At 44.9% G+C, this 25,592-nt stretch overlaps 1 protein-coding gene across 3 annotated transcripts in view; it reads left to right on the top strand.

Moving 5' to 3' along the window:
- The window catches only part of LOC139550071 (ubiquitin carboxyl-terminal hydrolase 33-like), a 570,053-nt gene that overhangs the window by 19,088 nt on the left and 525,373 nt on the right, over positions 1–25,592 (top strand). For all 3 annotated transcript variants that reach the window (XM_071360678.1, XM_071360677.1, XM_071360679.1), the window contains 6 exons: positions 6,572–6,680; positions 6,788–6,857; positions 10,439–10,552; positions 12,002–12,080; positions 18,090–18,564; positions 21,664–21,804. In XM_071360678.1, coding sequence (XP_071216779.1) covers positions 6,572–6,680; positions 6,788–6,857; positions 10,439–10,552; positions 12,002–12,080; positions 18,090–18,564; positions 21,664–21,804 — 988 coding nt within the window. The remainder of the gene's footprint in view (positions 1–6,571; positions 6,681–6,787; positions 6,858–10,438; positions 10,553–12,001; positions 12,081–18,089; positions 18,565–21,663; positions 21,805–25,592) is intronic.

Genomic DNA, 25,592 nt, shown 5'->3' with positions numbered 1-25,592 from the left:
TCTGATATGGTTCTAGATGAGGATGGTTCTGATATGGTTCTAGATGAGGATGGTTCTGATATGGTTCTAGATGAGGATGGTTCTGATATGGTTCTAGATGAGGATGGTTCTGATATGGTTCTAGATGAGGGTGGTTCTGATATGGTTCGAGGTGAGGGTGGTTCTGATATGGTTCTAGATAAGGATGGTTCTGATATGGTTCTAGATGAGGATGGTTCTGATATGGTTCTAGATGAGGATGGTTCTAGATGAGGATGGTTCTGATAGGGTTCTGGTATGGTTCTAGATGAGGATGGTTCTGATATGTTTCTAGATGAGGGTGGTTCTGATATGTTTCTAGATGAGGGTGGTTCTAGATAAGGATGCTTCTGATATGGTTCTAGATGAGGATGGTTCTGATATGGTTCTAGATGGGGATGGTTCTGATATGGTTCTAGATGAGGATGGTTCTGATATGGTTTTAGATGAGGATGGGTCTGATATGGTTCTAGATGAGGGTGGTTCTGATATGGTTCTAGATGAGGGTGGTTCTGATATGGTTCTAGATGAGGGTGGTTCTGATATGGTTCTAGATGAGGGTGGTTCTGATATGGTTCTAGATGAGGGTGGTTCTGATATGGTTCTAGATGAGGATGGTTCTAGATGAGGGTGGTTCTGATATGGTTCTAGATGAGGATGGTTCTGATATGGTTCTAGATGAGGATGGTTCTGATAGGGTTCTAGATGAGGATGTTTCTGATAGGGTTCTAGATGAGGATGGTTCTGACATGGTTCTAGATGAGGGTGGTTCTGATATGGTTCTAGATGAGTATGGTTCTAGATGTGGTTCTAGATGAGGATGGTTCTGATATGGTTCTAGATGAGGATGGTTCTAGATGATGGTTCTGATAGGGTTCTAGATGAGGATGGTTCTGACATGGTTCTAGATGAGGGTGGTTCTGATATGGTTCTAGATGAGTATGGTTCTAGATGTGGTTCTAGATGAGTATGGTTCTAGATGTGGTTCTAGATGAGGATGGTTCTGATAGGGTTCTAGATGAGGATGGTTCTGACATGGTTCTAGATGAGGGTGGTTCTGATATGGTTCTAGATGAGTATGGTTCTAGATGTGGTTCTAGATGAGGATGGTTCTGATATGGTACTAGATGAGGATGGTACAAGATGAGGAGGGTACTTGATGAGGATGGTTCTGATATGGTTCCTAGATGAGGATGGTTCTGATATGGCTCCTAGATGAGGATGGTTCTGATATGGTTCCTAGATGAGGATGGTTCTGATATGGTTCCTAGATGAGGATGGTTCTGATATGGTTCCTAGATGAGGATGGTTCTGATATGGTTCTAGATGAGGATGGTACTAGATGAGGATGGTTCTGATATGGTACTAGATGAGGATGGTTCCTAGATGAGGATGGTTCTGATAGGGTTCTACATGAGGATGGTTCTGATAGGGTTCTAGATGAGGATGGTTCTGATAGGGTTCTAGATGAGGATGGTTCTGATATGGTTCTAGATGAGGATGGTTCTGATATGGTTCTAGATGAGGATGGTTCTGATATGGTTCTAGATGAGGGTGGTTCTGATATGGTTCGAGGTGAGGGTGGTTCTGATATGGTTCAAGATAAGGATGGTTCTAGATGAGGGTGGTTCTGATATGGTTCTAGATGAGGATGGTTCTGATATGGTTCTAGATGAGGATGGTTCTAGATGAGGATGGTTCTGATAGGGTTCTGGTATGGTTCTAGATGAGGATGGTTCTGATATGTTTCTAGATGAGGGTGGTTCTGATATGGTTCTAGATGAGGATGGTTCTGATATGGTTCTAGATGGGGATGGTTCTGATATGGTTCTAGATGAGGATGGTTCTGATATGGTTTTAGATGAGGATGGGTCTGATATGGTTCTAGATGAGGGTGGTTCTGATATGGTTCTAGATGAGGGTGGTTCTGATATGGTTCTAGATGAGGGTGGTTCTGATATGGTTCTAGATGAGGGTGGTTCTGATATGGTTCTAGATGAGGATGGTTCTGATATGGTTCTAGATGAGGATGTTTCTGATAGGGTTCTAGATGAGGATGGTACAAGATGAGGAGGGTACTTGATGAGGATGGTTCTGATATGGTTCCTAGATGAGGATGGTTCTGATATGGCTCCTAGATGAGGATGGTTCTGATATGGTTCCTAGATGAGGATGGTTCTGATATGGTTCCTAGATGAGGATGGTTCTGATATGGTTCCTAGATGAGGATGGTTCTGATATGGTTCTAGATGAGGATGGTACTAGATGAGGATGGTTCTGATATGGTACTAGATGAGGATGGTTCCTAGATGAGGATGGTTCTGATAGGGTTCTACATGAGGATGGTTCTGATAGGGTTCTAGATGAGGATGGTTCTGATAGGGTTCTAGATGAGGATGGTTCTGATATGGTTCTAGATGAGGATGGTTCTGATATGGTTCTAGATGAGGATGGTTCTGATATGGTTCTAGATGAGGGTGGTTCTGATATGGTTCGAGGTGAGGGTGGTTCTGATATGGTTCAAGATAAGGATGGTTCTAGATGAGGGTGGTTCTGATATGGTTCTAGATGAGGATGGTTCTGATATGGTTCTAGATGAGGATGGTTCTAGATGAGGATGGTTCTGATAGGGTTCTGGTATGGTTCTAGATGAGGATGGTTCTGATATGTTTCTAGATGAGGGTGGTTCTGATATGTTTCTAGATGAGGGTGGTTCTGATATGGTTCTAGATGAGGATGGTTCTGATATGGTTCTAGATGGGGATGGTTCTGATATGGTTCTAGATGAGGATGGTTCTGATATGGTTTTAGATGAGGATGGGTCTGATATGGTTCTAGATGAGGGTGGTTCTGATATGGTTCTAGATGAGGGTGGTTCTGATATGGTTCTAGATGAGGGTGGTTCTGATATGGTTCTAGATGAGGGTGGTTCTGATATGGTTCTAGATGAGGATGGTTCTGATATGGTTCTAGATGAGGATGTTTCTGATAGGGTTCTAGATGAGGATGGTTCTGACATGGTTCTAGATGAGGATGGTTCTGACATGGTTCTAGATGAGTATGGTTCTAGATGTGGTTCTAGATGAGTATGGTTCTAGATGTGGTTCTAGATGAGTATGGTTCTAGATGTGGTTCTAGATGAGGATGGTTCTGATATGGTTCTAGATGAGGATGGTTCTAGATGATGGTTCTGATAGGGTTCTAGATGAGGGTGGTTCTGATATGGTTCTAGATGAGTATGGTTCTAGATGTGGTTCTAGATGAGTATGGTTCTAGATGTGGTTCTAGATGAGGATGGTTCTGATAGGGTTCTAGATGAGGATGGTTCTGACATGGTTCTAGATGAGGGTGGTTCTGATATGGTTCTAGATGAGTATGGTTCTAGATGTGGTTCTAGATGAGGATGGTTCTGATATGGTACTAGATGAGGATGGTACAAGATGAGGAGGGTACTTGATGAGGATGGTTCTGATATGGTTCCTAGATGAGGATGGTTCTGATATGGCTCCTAGATGAGGATGGTTCTGATATGGCTCCTAGATGAGGATGGTTCTGATATGGTTCCTAGATGAGGATGGTTCTGATATGGTTCCTAGATGAGGATGGTTCTGATATGGTTCCTAGATGAGGATGGTTCTGATATGGTTCTAGATGAGGATGGTACTAGATGAGGATGGTTCTGATATGGTACTAGATGAGGATGGTTCCTAGATGAGGATGGTTCTGATAGGGTTCTACATGAGGATGGTTCTGATAGGGTTCTAGATGAGGATGGTTCTGATAGGGTTCTAGATGAGGATGGTTCTGATATGGTTCTAGATGAGGATGGTTCTGATATGGTTCTAGATGAGGATGGTTCTGATATGGTTCTAGATGAGGATGGTTCTGATATGGTTCTAGATGAGGATGGTTCTGATATGGTTCTAGATGAGGGTGGTTCTGATATGGTTCGAGGTGAGGGTGGTTCTGATATGGTTCTAGATAAGGATGGTTCTAGATGAGGGTGGTTCTGATATGGTTCTAGATGAGGATGGTTCTGATATGGTTCTAGATGAGGATGGTTCTAGATGAGGATGGTTCTGATAGGGTTCTGGTATGGTTCTAGATGAGGATGGTTCTGATATGTTTCTACATGAGGGTGGTTCTGATATGTTTCTAGATGAGGGTGGTTCTGATATGGTTCTAGATGAGGATGGTTCTGATATGGTTCTAGATGGGGATGGTTCTGATATGGTTCTAGATGAGGATGGTTCTGATATGGTTTTAGATGAGGATGGGTCTGATATGGTTCTAGATGAGGGTGGTTCTGATATGGTTCTAGATGAGGGTGGTTCTGATATGGTTCTAGATGAGGGTGGTTCTGATATGGTTCTAGATGAGGGTGGTTCTGATATGGTTCTAGATGAGGGTGGTTCTGATATGGTTCTAGATGAGGATGGTTCTAGATGAGGGTGGTTCTGATATGGTTCTAGATGAGGATGGTTCTGATATGGTTCTAGATGAGGATGGTTCTGATAGGGTTCTAGATGAGGATGGTTCTGATAGGGTTCTAGATGAGGATGGTTCTGATAGGGTTCTAGATGAGGATGGTTCTGATAGGGTTCTAGATGAGGATGGTTCTGACATGGTTCTAGATGAGGGTGGTTCTGATATGGTTCTAGATGAGGATGGTTCTAGATGATGGTTCTGATATAGTTCTAGATGAGGATGGTACTAGATGAGGATGGTACAAGATGAGGAGGGTACTTGATGAGGATGGTTCTGATATGGTTCCTAGATGAGGATGGTTCTGATATGGTTCCTAGATGAGGATGGTTCTGATATGGTTCCTAGATGAGGATGGTTCTGATATGGTTCCAAGATGAGGATGGTTCTGATATGGTTCTAGATGAGGATGGTACTAGATGAGGATGGTTCTGATATGGTACTAGATGAGGGTGGTTCTGATATGGTTCTAGATGAGGGTGGTTCTGATATGGTTCTAGATGAGGATGGTTCTAGATGAGGGTGGTTCTGATATGGTTCTAGATGAGGATGGTTCTGATAGGGTTCTAGATGAGGATGGTTCTGATAGGGTTCTAGATGAGGATGGTTCTGATAGGGTTCTAGATGAGGATGGTTCTGATAGGGTTCTAGATGAGGATGGTTCTGATAGGGTTCTAGATGAGGATGGTTCTGATAGGGTTCTAGATGAGGATGGTTCTGATATGGTTCTAGATGAGGATGGTTCTAGATGATGGTTCTGATATAGTTCTAGATGAGGATGGTACTAGATGAGGATGGTACAAGATGAGGAGGGTACTTGATGAGGATGGTTCTGATATGGTTCCTAGATGAGGATGGTTCTGATATGGTTCCTAGATGAGGATGGTTCTGATATGGTTCCTAGATGAGGATGGTTCTGATATGGTTCTAGATGAGGGTGGTTCTGATATGGTTCTAGATGAGGGTGGTTCTGATATGGTTCTAGATGAGGGTGGTTCTGATATGGTTCTAGATGAGGGTGGTTCTGATATGGTTCTAGATGAGGATGGTTCTAGATGAGGGTGGTTCTGATATGGTTCTAGATGAGGATGGTTCTGATATGGTTCTAGATGAGGATGGTTCTGATAGGGTTCTAGATGAGGATGGTTCTGATAGGGTTCTAGATGAGGATGGTTCTGATAGGGTTCTAGATGAGGATGGTTCTGACATGGTTCTAGATGAGGGTGGTTCTGATATGGTTCTAGATGAGGATGGTTCTAGATGATGGTTCTGATATAGTTCTAGATGAGGATGGTACTAGATGAGGATGGTACAAGATGAGGAGGGTACTTGATGAGGATGGTTCTGATATGGTTCCTAGATGAGGATGGTTCTGATATGGTTCCTAGATGAGGATGGTTCTGATATGGTTCCTAGATGAGGATGGTTCTGATATGGTTCCTAGATGAGGATGGTTCTGATATGGTTCCTAGATGAGGATGGTTCTGATATGGTTCTAGATGAGGATGGTACTAGATGAGGATGGTTCTGATATGGTACTAGATGAGGATGGTTCCTAGATGAGGATGGTTCTGATAGGGTTCTAGATGAGGATGGTTCTGATAGGGTTCTAGATGAGGATGGTTCTGATGTTTCTAGATGAGGGTGGTTCTGATATGGTTCTAGGTGAAGTGGTTCTAGATGAGGATGGTTCTGATATGGTTCTAGATGAGGATGGTTCTAGATGATGGTTCTGATATGGTTCTAGATGAGGATGGTACAAGATGAGGAGGGTACTTGATGAGGATGGTTCTGATATGGTTCCTAGATGAGGATGGTTCTGATATGGTTCCTAGATGAGGATGGTTCTGATATGGTTCCTAGATGAGGATGGTTCTGATATGGTTCCTAGATGAGGATGGTTCTGATATGGTTCTAGATGAGGATGGTACTAGATGAGGATGGTTCTGATATGGTACTAGATGAGGATGGTTCTGATATGGTTTTATACGAGGATGGTTCTAAGGTGGTTCTAGACAAGGATGGTTCTAGACGTGGATGGTTCTGATGTGGTTGTCTTCTGTTCCAGGAGCGTAGCAGGGCGCAGGGCAGTCCCACTTCTCTGAGACTGCCCCCTACTAATGGCTGTGAAGACCTGGGCATGGAGACAGAGGAGGAGGACGAGCTACGTGCCAGAGGTACGCGTCATCTGACTGGAGCGAACTTCAATGCTCAAGCTAGCATCAGCCATGCTCTCTCTGCTGTTCTCGAGCGGGATCAAACTCTTTGTGTCCTTCTCCTGTAGGTCTGACGGGACTGAAGAACATCGGGAACACCTGCTATATGAATGCAGCCCTGCAGGCCCTTTCCAACTGGTGAGACCCGTAGACATTAAACCAGTAGATAGCGCTGATGTCATCCAAGTGTTCCTATGAGACCCATATACATTAAACCAGTAGATAGCGCTGATGTCATCCAAGTGTTCCTATGAGACCCATAGACATTAAACCAGTAGATAGCGCTGATGTCATCCAAGTGTTCCTATGAGACCCATAGGCATTAAACCAGTAGATAGCGCTGATGTCATCCAAGTGTTCCTATGAGACCCATAGGCATTAAACCAGTAGATAGCGCTGATGTCATCCAAGTGTTCCTATGAGACCCATAGACGTTAAACCAGTAGATAGCGCTGATGTCATCCAAGTGTTCCTATGAGACCCATAGGCATTAAACCAGTAGATAGCGCTGATGTCATCCAAGTGTTCCTATGAGACCCATAGACGTTAAACCAGTAGATAGCGCTGATGTCATCCAAGTGTTCCTATGAGACCCATAGGCATTAAACCAGTAGATAGCGCTTATGTCATCCAAGTGTTCCTATGAGACCCATAGACATTAAACCAGTAGATAGCGCTGATGTCATCCAAGTGTTCCTATGAGACCCATAGACGTTAAACCAGTAGATAGCGCTTATGTCATCCAAGTGTTCCTATGAGACCCATAGACGTTAAACCAGTAGATAGCGCTGATGTCATCCAAGTGTTCCTATGAGACCCATAGACATTAAACCAGTAGATAGCGCTGATGTCATCCAAGTGTTCCTATGAGACCCATAGACATTAAACCAGTAGATAGCGCTGATGTCATCCAAGTGTTCCTATGGAAATCTCCCGATTTGAATTTGAAGCCCGCCATATTGCTGAATGGCACCAAAGAATTGCTAAGGATCATGGTCAATGTAGTCGTTTTCATCCTGCCTTAGAGAGTCAACTCAACCACAGAGTTTTTCTAAACCTAGAGGCGCGAAACGGACCAAACGGACTATGCCGGCGTTTGTGAAGTCAATGAGACGTTCATTTTTTCAAAGTATAAAGGCCACAACCTAGATTCAAGCCAATGTCTTAAGTAGTTTAACATTATTACTCCAACCTCGTGAATGAGACCGACACGTTTTCATTTTAGTCAAAAACTGCGTTATATCGAAGGAGTGCGTTTTGATTTGATAAGCCTGCAGATGCGCAGTTCGACGCGACACAACCGTTTGACCTGATGATGTGTTTCTACTGACGTCGCCATGACACCGCCTACAAGTGTGACGGGGGATTCCTATTGGAGAAGCGGTGTCTGCCTACCGGAAGCCTTTCGAGAGCCCACTCATAGCTTGGTTGGATTGGATTGCCTCACGAGGAAAAAAGTGGACTGTATATTAATTAATTATACAATAGTCTAAGAAACACAATCAAGATTATAATTTATGCAACTGCATCATTTTGTCATAATAAAAAAGAAAACAGGCTAAGTTTGGAATTCAACATTTGTTTGATTTAAAAATGTCATACTAAATTGATATTTTAGTGTGAGCGCAATCCTCCTTCTCCATGCCATCCTCGGTCGTCCTCTGGTTTCAGAAAGTATTCAGACCCCCTTTGATTTTGTTATGTTACAGCCTAATTCTAAAATGGATTGAATACTTTTTTCCCTCATCAATCTACATGCCCCATAATACCCTATAATGACAAAGCAAAAATATATATTTTTCAAATCTATTAAAAATAAACGGAGACCTTTTATTTACATAAGTATTCAGAACTTTTGCAATGAGACTTGAAATTGAGCTCAGGTGCATCCTGTTTCCATTGATTGGAGCCCACCTGTGTTTGTGGCAAATTGTATTTTAAAAATTGTATTTTACCTTTATTTAACTAGGCAAGTCAGTTAAGAAGAAATTCTTATTTTCAATGACGGCTTAGGAACAGTGGGTTAACTGCCTTGTTCAGGGGCAGAACGACAGATTTGACCTTGTCAGCTCGGTTACTAGTCCAACGCTCTAACCACTAGGCTACCCGCCGCCCTTGGTAAATTGTTTATATAAGATCCCACAGTTGACAGTGCATGTCATGAAAAAAAACCAAGCCATGAGGTCGAAGGAATTGTCCGTAGAGCTCCGAGACAGGATTGTGTCGAGGCACAGATCTGGGGAAGGGAACCAAAACATTTCTGGAGCATTGAAGGTCCCCAAGAACACAGTGGCCTCCATTATTCTTAAATGGAAGACGTTTGGAACCACAAGACTCTTCCTAGAGCTGGCCGCCCGGCCAAACTGAGCAATCGGGGGAGAAGGGCCTTGGTCAGGGAGGTGAGCAAGAACCCAATGGTCACTAACAGAGCTCCAGAGTTCCTCTGTGGAGATGGGAGAACCTTCCAGAAGGACAACCATCTCTGCAGCACTCCGCCAATAAGGCCTTTATGGTAGAGTGGCCAGATGGAAGCCACTCCTCAGTAAAAGGCACATGACAGCCCGGTTGGAGTTTGCCAAAAGGCACCTAAAGACTCTCAGACCATGAGAAACAAGATTCTCTGGTCTAATGAAACCAAGATTGAAGTCTTTGGCCTGAATGCCAAGCGGCACGCCTGGAGAACACCGTAGGGATGATGCCAGGTTAAGCATGGTGGTGGCAGCAACATGCTGTGGGGATGTTTTTCAGAGGCAGGGACTGGGAGACTAGTCAGGATCAAGGGAAAGATGAACGGAGCAAAGTACAGAGAGATACTTGATGACAACCTGCTCCAGAGCGCTCAGGACCTCGGACTGAGGCGACGGGTTACCCTTCCAACAGGACAATGACCCTAAAAAAAAATATACAGACAAGACAACGCAGAGCTTGAGAGGATCTGCAGGTGTCCCCAAATACAGGTGTGCCAATTTTGTAGCGTCATACCCAAGAAGACTCGAAGCTGTAATCACTGCCAGAGGTGCTTCAACAAAGTACTGAGTTAAGGGTCTGAATACTTATGTAAAACTGAAATATCACATTTATTTATTTTTAAAACCTGTTTGCTTTGTCACTATGGGGTATTGTGTGTAGATTGATGAGGGGGAAAATAATTTAATGCGTTTTTATTATACACACATACATACAGTTGAAGTCGGAAGTTTACATACACTTAGGTTGGAGTCATTAAAACTCGTTTTTCAACCACTCCACAAATGTCTTGTTAACAAACTATAGTTTTGGCAAGTCGGTTAGGACATCTACTTTGTGCATGACACAAGTCATCTTTCTAACAATTGTTTACAGACAGATTATTTAACTTATAATTCACTGTATCACAATTCCAGTGGGTCAGAAGTTTACATACACTAAGTTGACTGTGCCTTTAAACAGCTTGGAAAATTCCAGAAAATGATGTCATGGCTTTAGAAGCTTCTGATAGGATAATTTGAGTCAATTGTAGGTGTACCTGTGAATGTATTTCAAGGCCTACCTTCAAACTCAGTGCCTCTTTGCTTGACATCATGGGAAAATCAAAAGAAATCAGCCAGACCTCAGGTAAAAACAAAATGGAGACCTCCACAAGACCTCCACCCTGTGCAGTACGTTGTTTGTTTTTGTGCGTGTATTAAGATGTATGACCTTTCTCCAGACTTCCTCTAACCCGGTTCTTCTCTCTCTAGTCCTCCTCTAACCCAGTTCTTTGTGGAGTGTGGAGGTCTGGTGAGGACAGACAAGAAGCCTGCTCTGAGTAAGAGCTACCAGAAACTGGTGTCAGACCTCTGGCACAAGAACAGGTACACTGCTGTCCTTTGAGTCAGTCCTCTTCACCTGGGTGTTTAGAAGAGTATGTTTGGGTTATTTTCACACATTCTGCAGGCCTCATCAATGAGCGGGTAGCCTATAAGTGGTCTCTGTAGGCTGTCCTAACCTTGTTGTGGTCTCTGTAGGCCGTCCTAACCTTGTTCTGGTCTCTGTAAGCTGTACTAACCTTGTTCTGGTCTCTGTAGGCCGTCCTAACCTTGTTCTGGTCTCTGTAGACCGTACTAACCTTGTTCTGGTCTCTGTAGGACGTACTAACCTTGTTCTGTGGTGTTGTAGGCCGTACTAACCTTGTTCTGGTCTCTGTAGGCCGTCCTAACCTTGTTCTGTGGTCTCTGTAGGCTGTACTAACCTTGTTCTGGTCTCTGTAAGCTGTACTAACCTTGTTCTGGTCTCTGTAGGCCGTCCTAACCTTGTTCTGGTCTCTGTAGACCGTACTAACCTTGTTCTGGTCTCTGTAGGCCGTACTAACCTTGTTCTGGTCTCTGTAGGCCGTACTAACCTTGTTCTGGTCTCTGTAGGCTGTACTAACCTTGTTCTGGTCTCTGTAGACCGTCCTAACCTTGTTCTGGTCTCTGTAGACCGTCCTAACCTTGTTCTGGTCTCTGTAGGCCGTACTAACCTTGTACTGGTCTCTGTAGGCCGTACTAACCTTGTTCTGGTCTCTGTAGGCCGTCCTAACCTTGTTCTGGTCTCTGTAGGCCGTCCTAACCTTGTTCTGGTATCTGTAGGCCGTCCTAACCTTGTTCTGGTATCTGTAGGCCGTCCTAACCTTGTTCTGGTCTCTGTAGGCCGTACTAACCTTGTTCTGGTCTCTGTAGGCCGTACTAACCTTGTTCTGGTCTCTGTAGGCCGTCCTAACCTTGTTCTGGTCTCTGTTGGCCGTACTAACCTTGTTCTGGTCTCTGTAGGCCGTCCTAACCTTGTTCTGGTCTCTGTAGGCCGTCCTAACCTTGTTCTGGTCTCTGTAGGCCGTCCTAACCTTGTTCTGGTCTCTGTAGGCCGTCCGAACCCTGTTCTGGTCTCTGTAGGCTGTTCTAACCTTGTTCTGGTCCCTGTAGGCTGTCCTAACCTTGTTCTGGTCCCTGTAGGCTGTCCTAACCTTGTTCTGGTCTCTGTAGGCTGTCCTAACCTTGTTCTGGTCTCTGTAGGACGTCCTAACCTTGTTCTGGTCTCTGTAGGCCGTCCTAACCTTGTTCTGGTCTCTGTAGGCCGTCCTAACCCTGTTCTGGTCTCTGTAGGCCGTCCTAACCCTGTTCTGGTCTCTGTAGGCCGTCCTAACCTTGTTCTGGTCTCTGTAGGCCGTCCTAACCCTGTTCTGTGGTCTCTGTAGGCCGTCCTAACCTTGTTCTGTGGTGTTGTAGGCCGTCCTAACCTTGTGCTGTGGTGTTGTAGGACGTCCTAACCTTGTTCTGTCTCTTTAGGCCATCCTATGTGATCCCTACCAATCTGTTCCAGGGGATCAAGGCTGTTAACCCCATGTTCAGAGGATACTCCCAACAGGTAGGTGTGTTCTCATTCAGGCTGGTATTATGGTAGATATCCAGTATATCTAATACTCCCAACGGGCAGGTGTCTTCTCTAGGGCTGTTAATACTCCCAACGGGCAGGTGTCTTCTCTAGGCATGTTAATACTCCCAACGGGCAGGTGTCTTCTCTAGGGCTGTTAGTACTCCCAACGGGCAGGTGTCTTCTCTAGGCATGTTAATACTCCCAACGGGCAGGTGTCTTCTCTAGGGCTGTTAATACTCCCAACGGGCAGGTGTCTTCTCTAGGGCTGTTAGTACTCCCAACGGGCAGGTGTCTTCTCTAGGGCTGTTAGTACTCCCAACGGGCAGGTGTCCTCTAGGCCTGTTAATACTCCCAACGGGCAGGTGTCTTCTCTAGGGCTGTTAATACTCCCAACGGGCAGGTGTCTTCTCTAGGCCTGTTAATACTCCCAACGGGCAGGTGTCTTCTCTAGGGCTGTTAATACTCCCAACGGGCAGGTGTCTTCTCTAGGGCTGTTAATACTCCCAACGGGCAGGTGTCTTCTCTAGGGCTGTTAATACTCCCAACGGGCAGGTGTCTTCTCTAGGGCTGTTAATACTCCCAACGGGCAGGTGTCTTCTCTAGGCCTGTTAATACTCCCAACGGGCAGGTGTCTTCTCTAGGGCTGTTAATACTCCCAACGGGCAGATGTCTTCTCTAGGGCTGTTAATACTCCCAACGGGGAGGTGTCTTCTCTAGGCTTGTTAATACTCCCAACGGGCAGGTGTCTTCTAGGCCTGTTAGTACTCCCAACGGGGAGGTGTCTTCTCTAGGCCTGTTAATACTCCCAACGGGCAGGTGTCTTCTCTAGGCCTGTTAGTACTCCCAACGGGCAGGTGTCTTCTCTAGGCCTGTTAGTACTCCCAACGGGAGGCGTCTTCTAGGCCTGTTAATACTCCCAACGGGGAGGTGTCTTCTCTAGGCCTGTTAATACTCCCAACGGGCAGGTGTCTTCTCTAGGCCTGTTAATACTCCCGACGGGCAGGTGTCTTCTCTTGGCCTGTTAATACTCCCAACGGGCAGGTGTCTTCTCTAGGCCTGTTAATACTCCCGACGGGCAGGTGTCTTCTCTAGGCCTGTTAATACTCCCAACGGGCAGGTGTCTTCTCTAGGCCTGTTAATACTCCCGACGGGCAGGTGTCTTCTCTAGGCCTGTTAATACTCCCAACGGGCAGGTGTCTTCTCTAGGCCTGTTAATACTCCCGACGGGCAGGTGTCTTCTCTAGGCCTGTTAATACTCCCAACGGGCAGGTGTCTTCTCTAGGCCTGTTAATACTCCCGACGGGCAGGTGTCTTCTCTTGGCCTGTTAAAGTAAACTGCTGTTGAAGAATAGGTCCTTTCATGTCTCTTTCCTCGAACAGCCACCATTTTTATAAGCATGTTCCTCAGGGAATATTCAATTGATACGCTGCACTGTTCTTCTCTGCACTACAAGGCAAGCTGTAAATTAGCAATACCGATGAAGGAACTCTGAGTCCACACCGCCCTTTCCCACTTGGACAAAAGGAACACCTACGTAAGAATGCTTGTCATTGATTACAGCTACACCATTATCCCTATAAAGCATACCACTACGCTAAGGACCCTGGGACTGAACACCACCTTCGCAACTGGATCCTGGACTTCCTGACGAGCCCCCAGGTGGTGACGGTAGGCAACAACCACTCCACCACGCTGACCCTCAACACTGGGGGCCCCTCAAAGGTGTGTGTGCTTTGTCCCCTCCTGTACTCCCTGTTCACCGACAACGGCATGGCTGCGCACGACTCCAGCACCATTACGACACGACAGGGGTTGTCCTGATCACCGACAATGATGAGATGGCCCATAAGGAGGAGGTCAGAGACCTGGCCGTGTGGTACCAGGACAAAGACCTCTCCCTCAACGTCAGCAAGACAATGGAGCTGATTGTGGACTACAGGAAACAGAGGGCAGAACACGACCCCATTCATATCGAAGGGGCTGTAGTGGATTGGGTCGAGAGCTTCAATTCCTCGCTGTCCACATCACTAAGGACCTATCATGGTCCAAACACACCAACACAGTCGTGAAGAGGGCATGACAACACCTCTTCCCCCTCAGACAGCTGAAAAGATTTGGCATGGGCCCTCAGATCCTCAAAGTTCTACAGCTGCACCATTGAGAGCATCTTGACTGGCTGCATCACCACCTGGTATGGCAACCGCTTGGCGTCCAACCGCAAGGCGCTACAGAGGGTAGTGCGTACGGCACAGTTCATCACTGTGGCAAAACTCTATGCCTGTCAGAGGAAGGCCCTAAAAATTGTCAGACTCCAGCCACCCTAGTCATAGACAGTTCTCTCTGCTACCGCACGGCAAGCGGTACCGACGCACCAAGTCTGGAACCAACAGGATCTTGAACAGCTTCTACCCCCAGGCCATAAGACTGATACATAGTTACTCTGGGTAGCTATTTGGTTAACTATTTAACTATCTGCATTAACCTTTTTTGCACAAAATGTTTACATCGTATTCCTGCACATCAACTTGGTACTGGTACCCCTTGTATATAGCCTAGTTCTCGTACGCAATGTGTACAGTACCATTCAAAAGTTTGGACACACCTACTCATTGCAGGTTTTTAAAAAACTATTTTCTACATTGTAGAATAATAGTGAAGACATCAAATCAAAATATATTTGATATTTAGCCACCTTTGCCTTGACAGCTTTGCACACTCTTGGCATTTTCTCAACCAGCTTCATCAGAAATGTTTTTCCAACAGTCTTGAAGGAGATCCCACATATGCTGAGCACTTGTTGGCTGCTTTTCCTTCACTCTGCGGTCCAACTCATCCCAAACCAGAAAGGTATCGAAATTGTCAACAAAAGCTGTAATAATCACGTAGCCAGTTGTGAAGAGAGAATCCTGCTAAAGTATTCAATGACACGATTCAGAGAGGGCACAGGGCCAGATATGATGGGTCTTTTGTTAGTGTCTAGCAGAGAGTCAGTCAGCTCTTTGAAATCCAGTTTCAACTGTTCAGAGCTGCCCTTCATAATGTCATTAAAACCCACATGGACTACGATAGAATCGATTTCCATGTCCTGACGTAGTATATTCGGGAGCAGCTTAGTAATGTAATTTACTCCAGCACTGGTGGGGTAGGACTCTGTTTTTGCACCAGGAAAAGTTGCATTTCTTACCATGGAGTTGCACAAAAGCACGGCTGGCGAGAAGGACGAAAAAATCCACCCACTCCCATGCTTCACAGGATGGTGCAGGCTTCCGACAGATGGAGAAGCCCCGCTCGATCCAGAGCAGGGACGGAAGGTTGCCGACTTTGATATCGTAGGGGAAGGAGTAGTCACAGCGGCCACACACACAGGTACCACAGCGACAAAGGTGCACGAAGATCAGGCTCCAGGGCGGCGATATTCGTTGTTTGTATCTGCTCCGGGCCTCTCGTTGGGAGTGTAGGCTGCTTTGCGGCAGGCTGCTGTCTTCGGCTTCCACGGCTCGTGACATGCGACCATCGTTGATTGCCATGCTCCTCTTGCTGTGTTCTTTCGACTCTCCTATCAGATGGGGGAGAAGAGGCAGGCGATGGATGGTGAACGAACTCCGGATAACACTGGCCAGTCGGTTAACAACAAACGACAAGACGGAGATGCACCCAACCATGCGAGAACGCCGTCAATCCACCGGCATAGAAAGGTAAACATTCCACTCTGCGTTCTCCCCAGTTTCTTACGTAGGCTGGCGATCTGCGAGATCAAGGAAGCCACCTCAAGTCTATAATCCTTTGCAAGCAAACAATTACCGCATTGGAACACCTGAGTGATCCGGTTTGTCCCGAAACAAGGTAGTAGATACAGCTCCTACAGCACTGAAACCATTCATTTACTTCTCCAGACAAAGAGGGCTCCATTGGAAAACTCATCTGGGATTAACTTTGTTAGCTTGATAGCTAACGTTAGCTGCTTGCCTCATGCAGCACGACGCATCTCCTTGACGTAAGAGTTGATCAGACTGTTGATTGTGGCTTGTGGAATGTTGTCCCACTCCTCTTCAATGGCTGTGCCAAGTTGCTGCATATTGCCGGGAACTGGAACACCCTGTCGTACACGTCGATCCAGAGAATCCCAAAACGTGCTCAATAGGTGACATGTCTGAGTATGGCCATCGAAGAACTGGGACATTTTTCATCTTCCAGGAATTGTGTACAGATCTTTGTGACATGGGGCCGTGCATTATCATGCTGAAACGTGGGACCAACACTTTACTTTTTGCATATATTTTTGTTCAGTGTAGATGTTTACATTTGGACTCTGAGGTTCTTGCGCTGTCTGATGGATCAGCTCCACGAGGAATATAACCAGTGCCTTCAGAAAATTTTCGTGCTGCTTGAATTTTACACATTTTGTTGTTACGTCCTGAAATCTAAATGGAGTAAATCGTTTTTTTTTCTCTCACTATCTATCTATCTTTTTTTTTTTTTAAATACAGTAATGTCTAAATTCACCTTAGAGATTCCAGTCTCTAAGAGCTGTGCGTCATTCTGGGTAATCCTCTAAAACACCTGGATTGTGCACCATTTTGCCCGTTGATTATTTTCAACTTTCTTCAAGCTCTGTCGTCATGGTTTCTGGAAAACCATTTTCAAGTAGATTTAAATCAAAACTGTAACTCGGCCACACAGGAACATTCACTGCCGCCTTGGTAAGCAATTCCAGTGTTGATTTGTCATTGTGTTGTAAGTTTATTGTCCTGCTGAAAGGTGAATTAATCTCCCAGTGTCTAGTGGAAAGCAGACTGAACCAGGGTTTCCTCTAGGTTTTTGCTTGTGCTTAGCTCCTTTTCTTTTTATCCTGAAAAACTCTCCAGTCCTTAACGATGACAAGCATACCCATAACATGATGCAGCCACCATTATGCTTGAACATATGGAGAGTGGTACGCAGTAATGTGTTGGATTGGGGTTTGCCCCAAACATATTACTTTTCTTCTTATTTTTTCCCCCTCAGTATTACGTTAGTGCCTTGTTGGAAACAGGATGCATGTTTTAGGCTTGTCATAACAAAGGGGTTGAATACTTATTGATTCAAGAAATGTATTTTTTTTTTTTTTATCGATTTGGGAAAAATGAAATATAAACATAATTCCACTTTTACATTGTGGACGTCTTTAATATCCGTTTCCATCAGGACCACATCACTATACTATAAACCTATAATGTTTCCATTAGGACTAGAACCATATTATAACTATACTATAAACCTATAATGTTTCCATTTGGACTAGAACCATATTATAACTATACTATAAACCTATAATGTTTCCATTAGGACTAGAACCATATTATAACTATACTATAAACCTATAATGTTTCCATTTGGACTAGAACCATATTATAACTATACTATAAACCTATAATGTTTCCATTAGGACTAGAACCATATTATAACTATACTATAAACCTATAATGTTTCCATTTGGACTAGAACCATATTATAACTATACTATAAACCTATAATGTTTCCATTAGGACTAGAACCATATTATAACTATACTATAAACCTATAATGTTTCCATTTGGACTAGAAGCATATTATAACTATACTATAAAACTATAATGTTTCCATTAGGACTAGAACCATATTATAACTATACTATAAACCTATAATGTTTCCATTTGGACTAGAACCATATTATAACTATACTATAAACCTATAATGTTTCCATTAGGACTAGAACCATATTATAACTATACTATAAACCTATAATGTTTCCATTTGGACTAGAACCATATTATAACTATACTATAAAACTATAATGTTTCCATTAGGACTAGAACCATATTATAACTATACTATAAACCTATAACGTTTCCATTAGGACTAGAACCATATTATAACTATAAACCTATAATGTTTCCATTAGGACCACATCACTATACTATAAACCTAGTGTGTATATGTATGACAGTATATTCTATCTATGTGATCTATGTCTACATCAGGACTCTCAGGAGTTCCTGCGCTGTCTGATGGACCAGCTCCACGAGGAGCTGAAGGAGCCACTGACCGAGCCCCCCGACAACGACCAACACTCTCACGCCATCGCCATGGACGACTGCCCCGACGACGACAGCCGCAGCCAATCTGACGGCGACTTCCAGTCGTGCGAGTCTTGCGGCAGCAGCGAGCGGGCGGACAACAAAGGCGGGAGCGGGGATGGTCGGTCGGCGGCGCCGTCGGGGGAGGAGTCTAACGAGGCAGAGATGCTGATCCCTGATGGACCTGACTCCTCCCACTCCTCGCGTCAGACCAATAGGGAGTGGCAGAAGGAGAAGAACCTGATCAACAACCTCTATCGGGGGTCAGGGTCGTCAGGGGGAGACCTATATAAAGACGTGGATACCACTTCAGAGGCCGTGCCCATCATCATCAGCAGCCAGGGGGCCATCAAGGTCCAGATACAAGGAAACATGGCTGGTAGGTACACCTTGGATTATTTAATTATGACTGAATGGATCAAGTAGGTTCAAACCATCACATCAGTCTAGAGCCTGTCTGTCTACCTCAACACTGTTATCCCGCTGAGCCTGTCTGTACCTCAACATTGTGAAAATACTATGCATGTATACAGGGAAGATCCTTTTTCATTAGGAGCTTCATTAAAACATGTAACAATAACAAGTCTATCGTCTCGCGGCCACGAGGCTGTATGGTAGAACGCGTCTCGCGGACACGAGGCTGTATGGTAGAACGAGGCTGTATGGTAGAACGCGTCTCGCGGCCACGAGGCTGTATGGTAGAACGAGGCTGTATGGTAGAACGCGTCTCGCGGACACGAGGCTGTATGGTAGAACGAGGCTGTATGGTAGAACGCGTCTCGCGGCCACGAGGCTGTATGGTAGAACGAGGCTGTATGGTAGAACGCGTCTCGCGGCCACGAGGCTGTATGGTAGAACGCGTCTCGCGGACACGAGGCTGTATGGTAGAACGAGGCTGTATGGTAGAACGCGTCTCGCGGCCACGAGGCTGTATGGTAGAACGCGTCTCGCGGCCACGAGGCTGTATGGTAGAACGCGTCTCGCGGACACGAGGCTGTATGGTAGAACGCGTCTCGCGGACACGAGGCTGTATGGTAGAACGCGTCTCGCGGACACGAGGCTGTATGGTAGAATGCTTAACTCCTGTAATGAAGCAGACCCTAATACGTCCATTTCAACATTTGACCGGGATGGGTTGTTAATATGACCAGGATGGGTTGATGATATGACCAGGATGGGTTGATAATATGACCAGGATGGGTTGATAATATGACCAGGATGGGTTGATAATATGACCAGGATGGGTTGATAATATGACCGGGATGGGTTGTTAATATGACCGGGATGGGTTGTTAATATGACCTGGATGGGTTGATGATATGACCAGGATGGGTTGATGATAGGACCAGGATGGGTTGATAATAGGACCAGGATGGGTTGATAATAGGACCAGGATGGGTTGTTAATAGGACCAGGATGGGTTGTTAATAGGACCAGGATGGGTTGTTAATAGGACCAGGATGGGTTGTTAATAGGACCAGGATGGGTTGTTAATAGGACCAGGATGGGTTGTTGATATGACCAGGATGGGTTGATGATATGACCAGGATGGGTTGTTAATAGGACCAGGATGGGTTGTTAATAGGACCAGGATGGGTTGTTAATAGGACCAGGATGGTGCCTTTTATCTTCTGGACAACAAAATAAAGTTGATATGAAAACCAATAGAACAAGGAGAGAAATGCTGGTTCCATTGGAGCAAATGGAAGTCGTTCTATAATAATTGCCTCCGTTTCCACGGTTGTATTTTGTCCAGGCTACTATGAAGCAAGGCAAGACATGCCTCGTAATATGAAGTAAAACGTTACGGTTTCAAACAATTAACTAAATGTTTTTCAAATGGATATTACCTCCAGCGCATTGCAAAGTGGCGCCTGCCGTTGCCTGTGCACGTCGACTGGGAGGCACGCTTCAATTAAGACTTCAGAAATAAACTATTCCTCTTAATTAAACACAACTCGGTTTTTAACATGCGATTGCATTTAGAATTGTTACGCTGTATTTCAGTCCGGAAGCAGCAAGTAGCTTTGATTAAAAAAATTAAATAAATATGTAAACCTTTATTTAACTAGGCAAGTCGGTATTTAACAAATTCTTATTTTCAATGACGGCCTAGGAACAGTGGGTTAACTGTCTTGTTCAGGGGCTGAAAGACAGAGTTTTACCTTGTCAGCTCGGGGGATTCGATCCAGCAACTTTTCGGTTACTAGGCCAACGCTCTAACCACGAGGCTACCTGCCGTTTTGAGGAGCTGTCGTCCCTCCAACAGGTGATTGATATTCCACTCAAACTAAACTTGTGATAAATAAGATACATGACGACTCATCAAAAAACACACGTGACAATTTAGTCCTCTATGCAAATGTACCTATAGTCCGATAAGCTTGACCGGTTAAATGTATTTTCGCTGGCTAGCCGTTTTTTTTAACGGTTAACCTTTAACTTCTCTGCGCTACGAATCCCGTTAGTGGGATCACTTTCCTAAACAACCGCTAGAATTGCAGGGCGCCAAATTCAAAAATATTACAAAAAATATTTATAATCATGCAATCACAAGTGAAATATACCAAAACACAGCTTAGCTTGTTGTTAATTCACCTATCGTCTCAGATTTTGAAAATATGCTTTACAGCGAAAGAAATCAAAGCTTTTGTGAGTGTATCAATCAATGCTACAACAGCTAGCCCCAAATTAGCATGGTCACGAAAGTCAGAAAAGCAATCAATTTAATCGCTTATCTTTGATAATCTTCAGATGTTTGCACTCACGAGACTCTCGGTTACACAACAAATGTTATTTTTGTTCGATAAATATTACTTTTATAACAAAAAAACTCCATTTGGGTTGCGCGTTATGTTCAGAAAACCAAAGCCTCGTTCCGTTCGACAAATTTCAAAAAGTATCCGTAATGATCGTAGAAACATGTCAAATGTTTTTTATAATCAATCCTCAGGTTGTTTTTAACAAACATAATCGATAATATTTCAACCGGACCGTAACCTATTCAATAAGAGAGAAAAAGAAAATGGAGAGCTTCCTCTCTTGCGTGCAGGAATTAATCAGAGGACACCTGACTACTTTTGAAAAATCTCGCTCATTTTTCAAAATAAAAGCCTGAAACTATGTCTAAAGCCTGGTCACAGCCTGAGGAAGCCATTGGAAAAGGAATCTGGTTGATACCCCTTTAAATGGAAGAAAGACGGTCCAGGAAACACAGATAAAAAATAAAATAAAAATCACTTCCAGGTTAGATTATCTCAGGTTTTCGCCTGCAGAATCAGTTTTGTTATACTCACAGACAATATTTTGACAGTTTTGGGAACTTTGGAGTTTCCTATCCTAATCTGTAAATTATATGCATATTCTACGATCTGGACCTGAGAAATAGTCCGTTTACCTTGGGAACGTTATTTAAAAAATCTGACCCCTTAAGAGGAGGTTAACATCCCTAGTCTCTTCCTCTCACCCTTCGCTCCAGACTCATTCCCCGAGGTGGTCTCCAGCAGCACCCGACCCCAGACTCCAGTCCCCATGGAAGGACACTCCTTCACCAAGATGTCCTCCAGTCCACCCAAGAACAACTGTGTCTGGCCAGGAATCTCCTCCAGCCATCTGAAAAGTATGTACTATGTAGCACATAGAATATCTCTCTGGGGACAATTCAGTAGTAATGTAGGCAGGAAGTAGTAATGTAGGCAGAAAGACACTGCAGTGGTAATGTAGGCAGAAAGACACTGCAGTGGTAATGTAGGCAGAAAGACACTGCAGTGGTCATGTAGGCAGAAAGACAATTCAGTAGTAATGTAGGCAGAAAGACAATTCAGTAGTAATGTAGGCAGAAAGGCAATTCAGTAGTAATGTAGGCAGAAAGGCAATTCAGTAGTAATGTGGGCAGAAAGGCAATTCAGTAGTAATGTGGGCAGAAAGACAATTCAGTAGTAATGTGGGCAGAAGGACAATTCAGTAGTAATGTAGGCAGAAAGACAATTCAGTAGTAATGTAGGCAGAAAGACAATTCAGTAGTAATGTAGGCAGAAAGACAATTCAGTAGTAATGTAGGCAGAAAGACAATTCAGTAGTAATGTAGGCAGAAAGACACTGCAGTGGTCATGTAGGCAGAAAGACAATTCAGTAGTAATGTGGGCAGAAAGACACTGCAGTGGTCATGTAGGCAGAAAGACAATTCAGTAGTAATGTAGGCAGAAAGTAGTAATGTAGGCAGAAAGACAATTCAGTAGTAATGTAGGCAGAAAGTAGTAATGTAGGCAGAAAGACAATTCAGTAGTAATGTAGACAGAAAGTAGTAATGTAGGCAGAAAGACAATTCAGTAGTAATGTAGGCAGAAAGACAATTCAGTAGTAATGTAGGCAGAAAGACAATTCAGTAGTAATGTAGGCAGAAAGACAATTCAGTAGTAATGTAGGCAGAAAGACACTGCAGTAGTAATGTAGGCAGAAAGACACTGCAGTGGTCATGTAGGCAGAAAGACAATTCAGTAGTAATGTAGGCAGAAAGACAATTCAGTAGTAATGTGGGCAGAAAGACACTGCAGTGGTCATGTAGGCAGAAAGACAATTCAGTAGTAATGTAGGCAGAAAGACACTGCAGTGGTCATGTATGCAGAAGGACACTGCAGTGGTCATGTAGGCAGAAAGACAATTCAGTAGTAATGTAGGCAGAAAGACAATTCAGTAGTAATGTGGGCAGAAAGACACTGCAGTGGTCATGTAGGCAGAAAGACAATTCAGTAGTAATGTAGGCAGAAAGACAATTCAGTAGTAATGTAGGCAGAAAGACAATTCAGTAGTAATGTAGGCAGAAAGACAATTCAGTAGTAATGTGGGCAGAAAGACAATTCAGTAGTAATGTGGGCAGAAAGACAATTCAGTAGTAATGTGGGCAGAAAGACAATTCAGTAGTAATGTGGGCAGAAAGACAATTCAGTAGTAATGTGGGCAGAAGGACAATTCAGTAGTAATGTAGGCAGAAAGACAATTCAGTAGTAATGTAGGCAGAAAGGCAATTCAGTAGTAATGTAGGCAGAAAGACAATTCAGTAGTAATGTAGGCAGCAAGACAATTCAGTAGTAATGTAGGCAGCAAGACAATTCAGTAGTAATGTAGGCAGCAAGACAATTCAGTAGTAATGTAGGCAGCAAGACAATTCAGTAGTAATGTAGGCAGAAAGACACTGCCGTAGGAATGTAGGCAGCAAGACACTGCCGTAGGAATGTAGGCAGCAAGACACTGCCGTAGGAATGTAGGCAGCAAGACACTGCCGTAGGAATGTAGGCAGCAAGACACTGCCGTAGGAATGTAGGCAGCAAGACACTGCAGTAGGAATGTAGGCAGCAAGACACTGCCGTAGTAATGTAGGCAGAAAGACACTGCAGTAGGAATGTAGGCAGCAAGACACTGCCGTAGGAATGTAGGCAGCAAGACACTGCCGTAGGAATGTAGGCAGCAAGACACTGCCGTAGGAATGTAGGCAGAAAGACACTGCAGTAGGAGTGTAGGCAGCAAGACACTGCAGTAGGAGTGTAGGCAGCAAGACACTGCAGTGTGATTGTAGGCAGCAAGACACTGCAGTGTGATTGTAGGCAGCAAGACACTGCAGTGTGATTGTAGGCAGCAAGACACTGCAGTGTGATTGTAGGCAGCAAGACACTGCAGTGTGATTGTAGGCAGCAAGACACTGCAGTGGGAATGTAGGCAGCAAGACACTGCAGTGGGAATGTAGGGAGCAAGACACTGCAGTGGGAATGTAGGCAGAAAGACACTGCAGTAGGAATGTAGGCAGAAAGACACTGCAGTAGGAATGTAGGCAGCAAGACACTGCAGTAGGAATGTAGGCAGCAAGACACTGCAGTAGGAATGTAGGCAGCAAGACACTGCAGTAGGAGTGTAGGCAGCAAGACACTGCAGTAGGATTGTAGGCAGAAAGACACTGCAGTAGGAATGTAGGCAGCAAGACACTGCCGTAGTAATGTAGGCAGAAAGACACTGCAGTAGGAATGTAGGCAGCAAGACACTGCCGTAGGAATGTAGGCAGCAAGACACTGCCGTAGGAATGTAGGCAGCAAGACATTGCCGTAGGAATGTAGGCAGCAAGACACTGCCGTAGGAATGTAGGCAGCAAGACACTGCCGTAGGAATGTAGGCAGCAAGACACTGCCGTAGGAATGTAGGCAGCAAGACACTGCCGTAGGAATGTAGGCAGCAAGACACTGCCGTAGGAATGTAGGCAGCAAGACACTGCCGTAGGAATGTAGGCAGCAAGACACTGCCGTAGGAATGTAGGCAGCAAGACACTGCCGTAGGAATGTAGGCAGCAAGACACTGCCGTAGTAATGTAGGCAGAAAGACACTGCAGTAGGAATGTAGGCAGCAAGACACTGCCGTAGGAATGTAGGCAGCAAGACACTGCCGTAGGAATGTAGGCAGCAAGACACTGCCGTAGGAATGTAGGCAGAAAGACACTGCAGTAGGAGTGTAGGCAGCACGACACTGCAGTAGGAATGTAGGCAGAAAGACACTGCAGTAGGAGTGTAGGCAGCAAGACACTGCAGTAGGATTGTAGGCAGAAAGACACTGCAGTAGGAATGTAGGCAGCAAGACACTGCCGTAGTAATGTAGGCAGAAAGACACTGCAGTAGGAATGTAGGCAGCAAGACACTGCCGTAGGAATGTAGGCAGCAAGACACTGCCGTAGGAATGTAGGCAGCAAGACACTGCCGTAGGAATGTAGGCAGCAAGACACTGCCGTAGGAATGTAGGCAGCAAGACACTGCCGCAGGAATGTAGGCAGCAAGACACTGCCGTAGGAATGTAGGCAGCAAGACACTGCCGTAGGAATGTAGGCAGCAAGACACTGCCGTAGGAATGTAGGCAGCAAGACACTGCCGTAGTAATGTAGGCAGAAAGACACTGCAGTAGGAATGTAGGCAGCAAGACACTGCGTAGGAATGTAGGCAGCAAGACACTGCCGTAGGAATGTAGGCAGAAAGACACTGCCGTAGGAGTGTAGGCAGCAAGACACTGCAGTAGGAGTGTAGGCAGCAAGACACTGCAGTAGGAGTGTAGGCAGCAAGACACTGCAGTGTGATTGTAGGCAGCAAGACACTGCAGTGTGATTGTAGGCAGCAAGACACTGCAGTGTGATTGTAGGCAGCAAGACACTGCAGTAGGAATGTAGGCAGCAAGACACTGCAGTAGGAGTGTAGGCAGCAAGACACTGCAGTGGGAATGTAGGCAGCAAGACACTGCAGTGGGAATGTAGGGAGCAAGACACTGCAGTGGGAATGTAGGCAGAAAGACACTGCAGTAGGAATGTAGGCAGAAAGACACTGCAGTAGGAGTGTAGGCAGCAAGACACTGCAGTAGGAGTGTAGGCAGCAAGACACTGCA

The sequence above is a fragment of the Salvelinus alpinus genome, chromosome 23, assembly GCF_045679555.1.
Source record: "Salvelinus alpinus chromosome 23, SLU_Salpinus.1, whole genome shotgun sequence".
NCBI classification, from domain to species: domain Eukaryota; kingdom Metazoa; phylum Chordata; class Actinopteri; order Salmoniformes; family Salmonidae; genus Salvelinus; species Salvelinus alpinus.
Note: the sequence above shows the minus strand (reverse complement) of the source record. Positions and strands in the feature narration are given on the sequence as shown.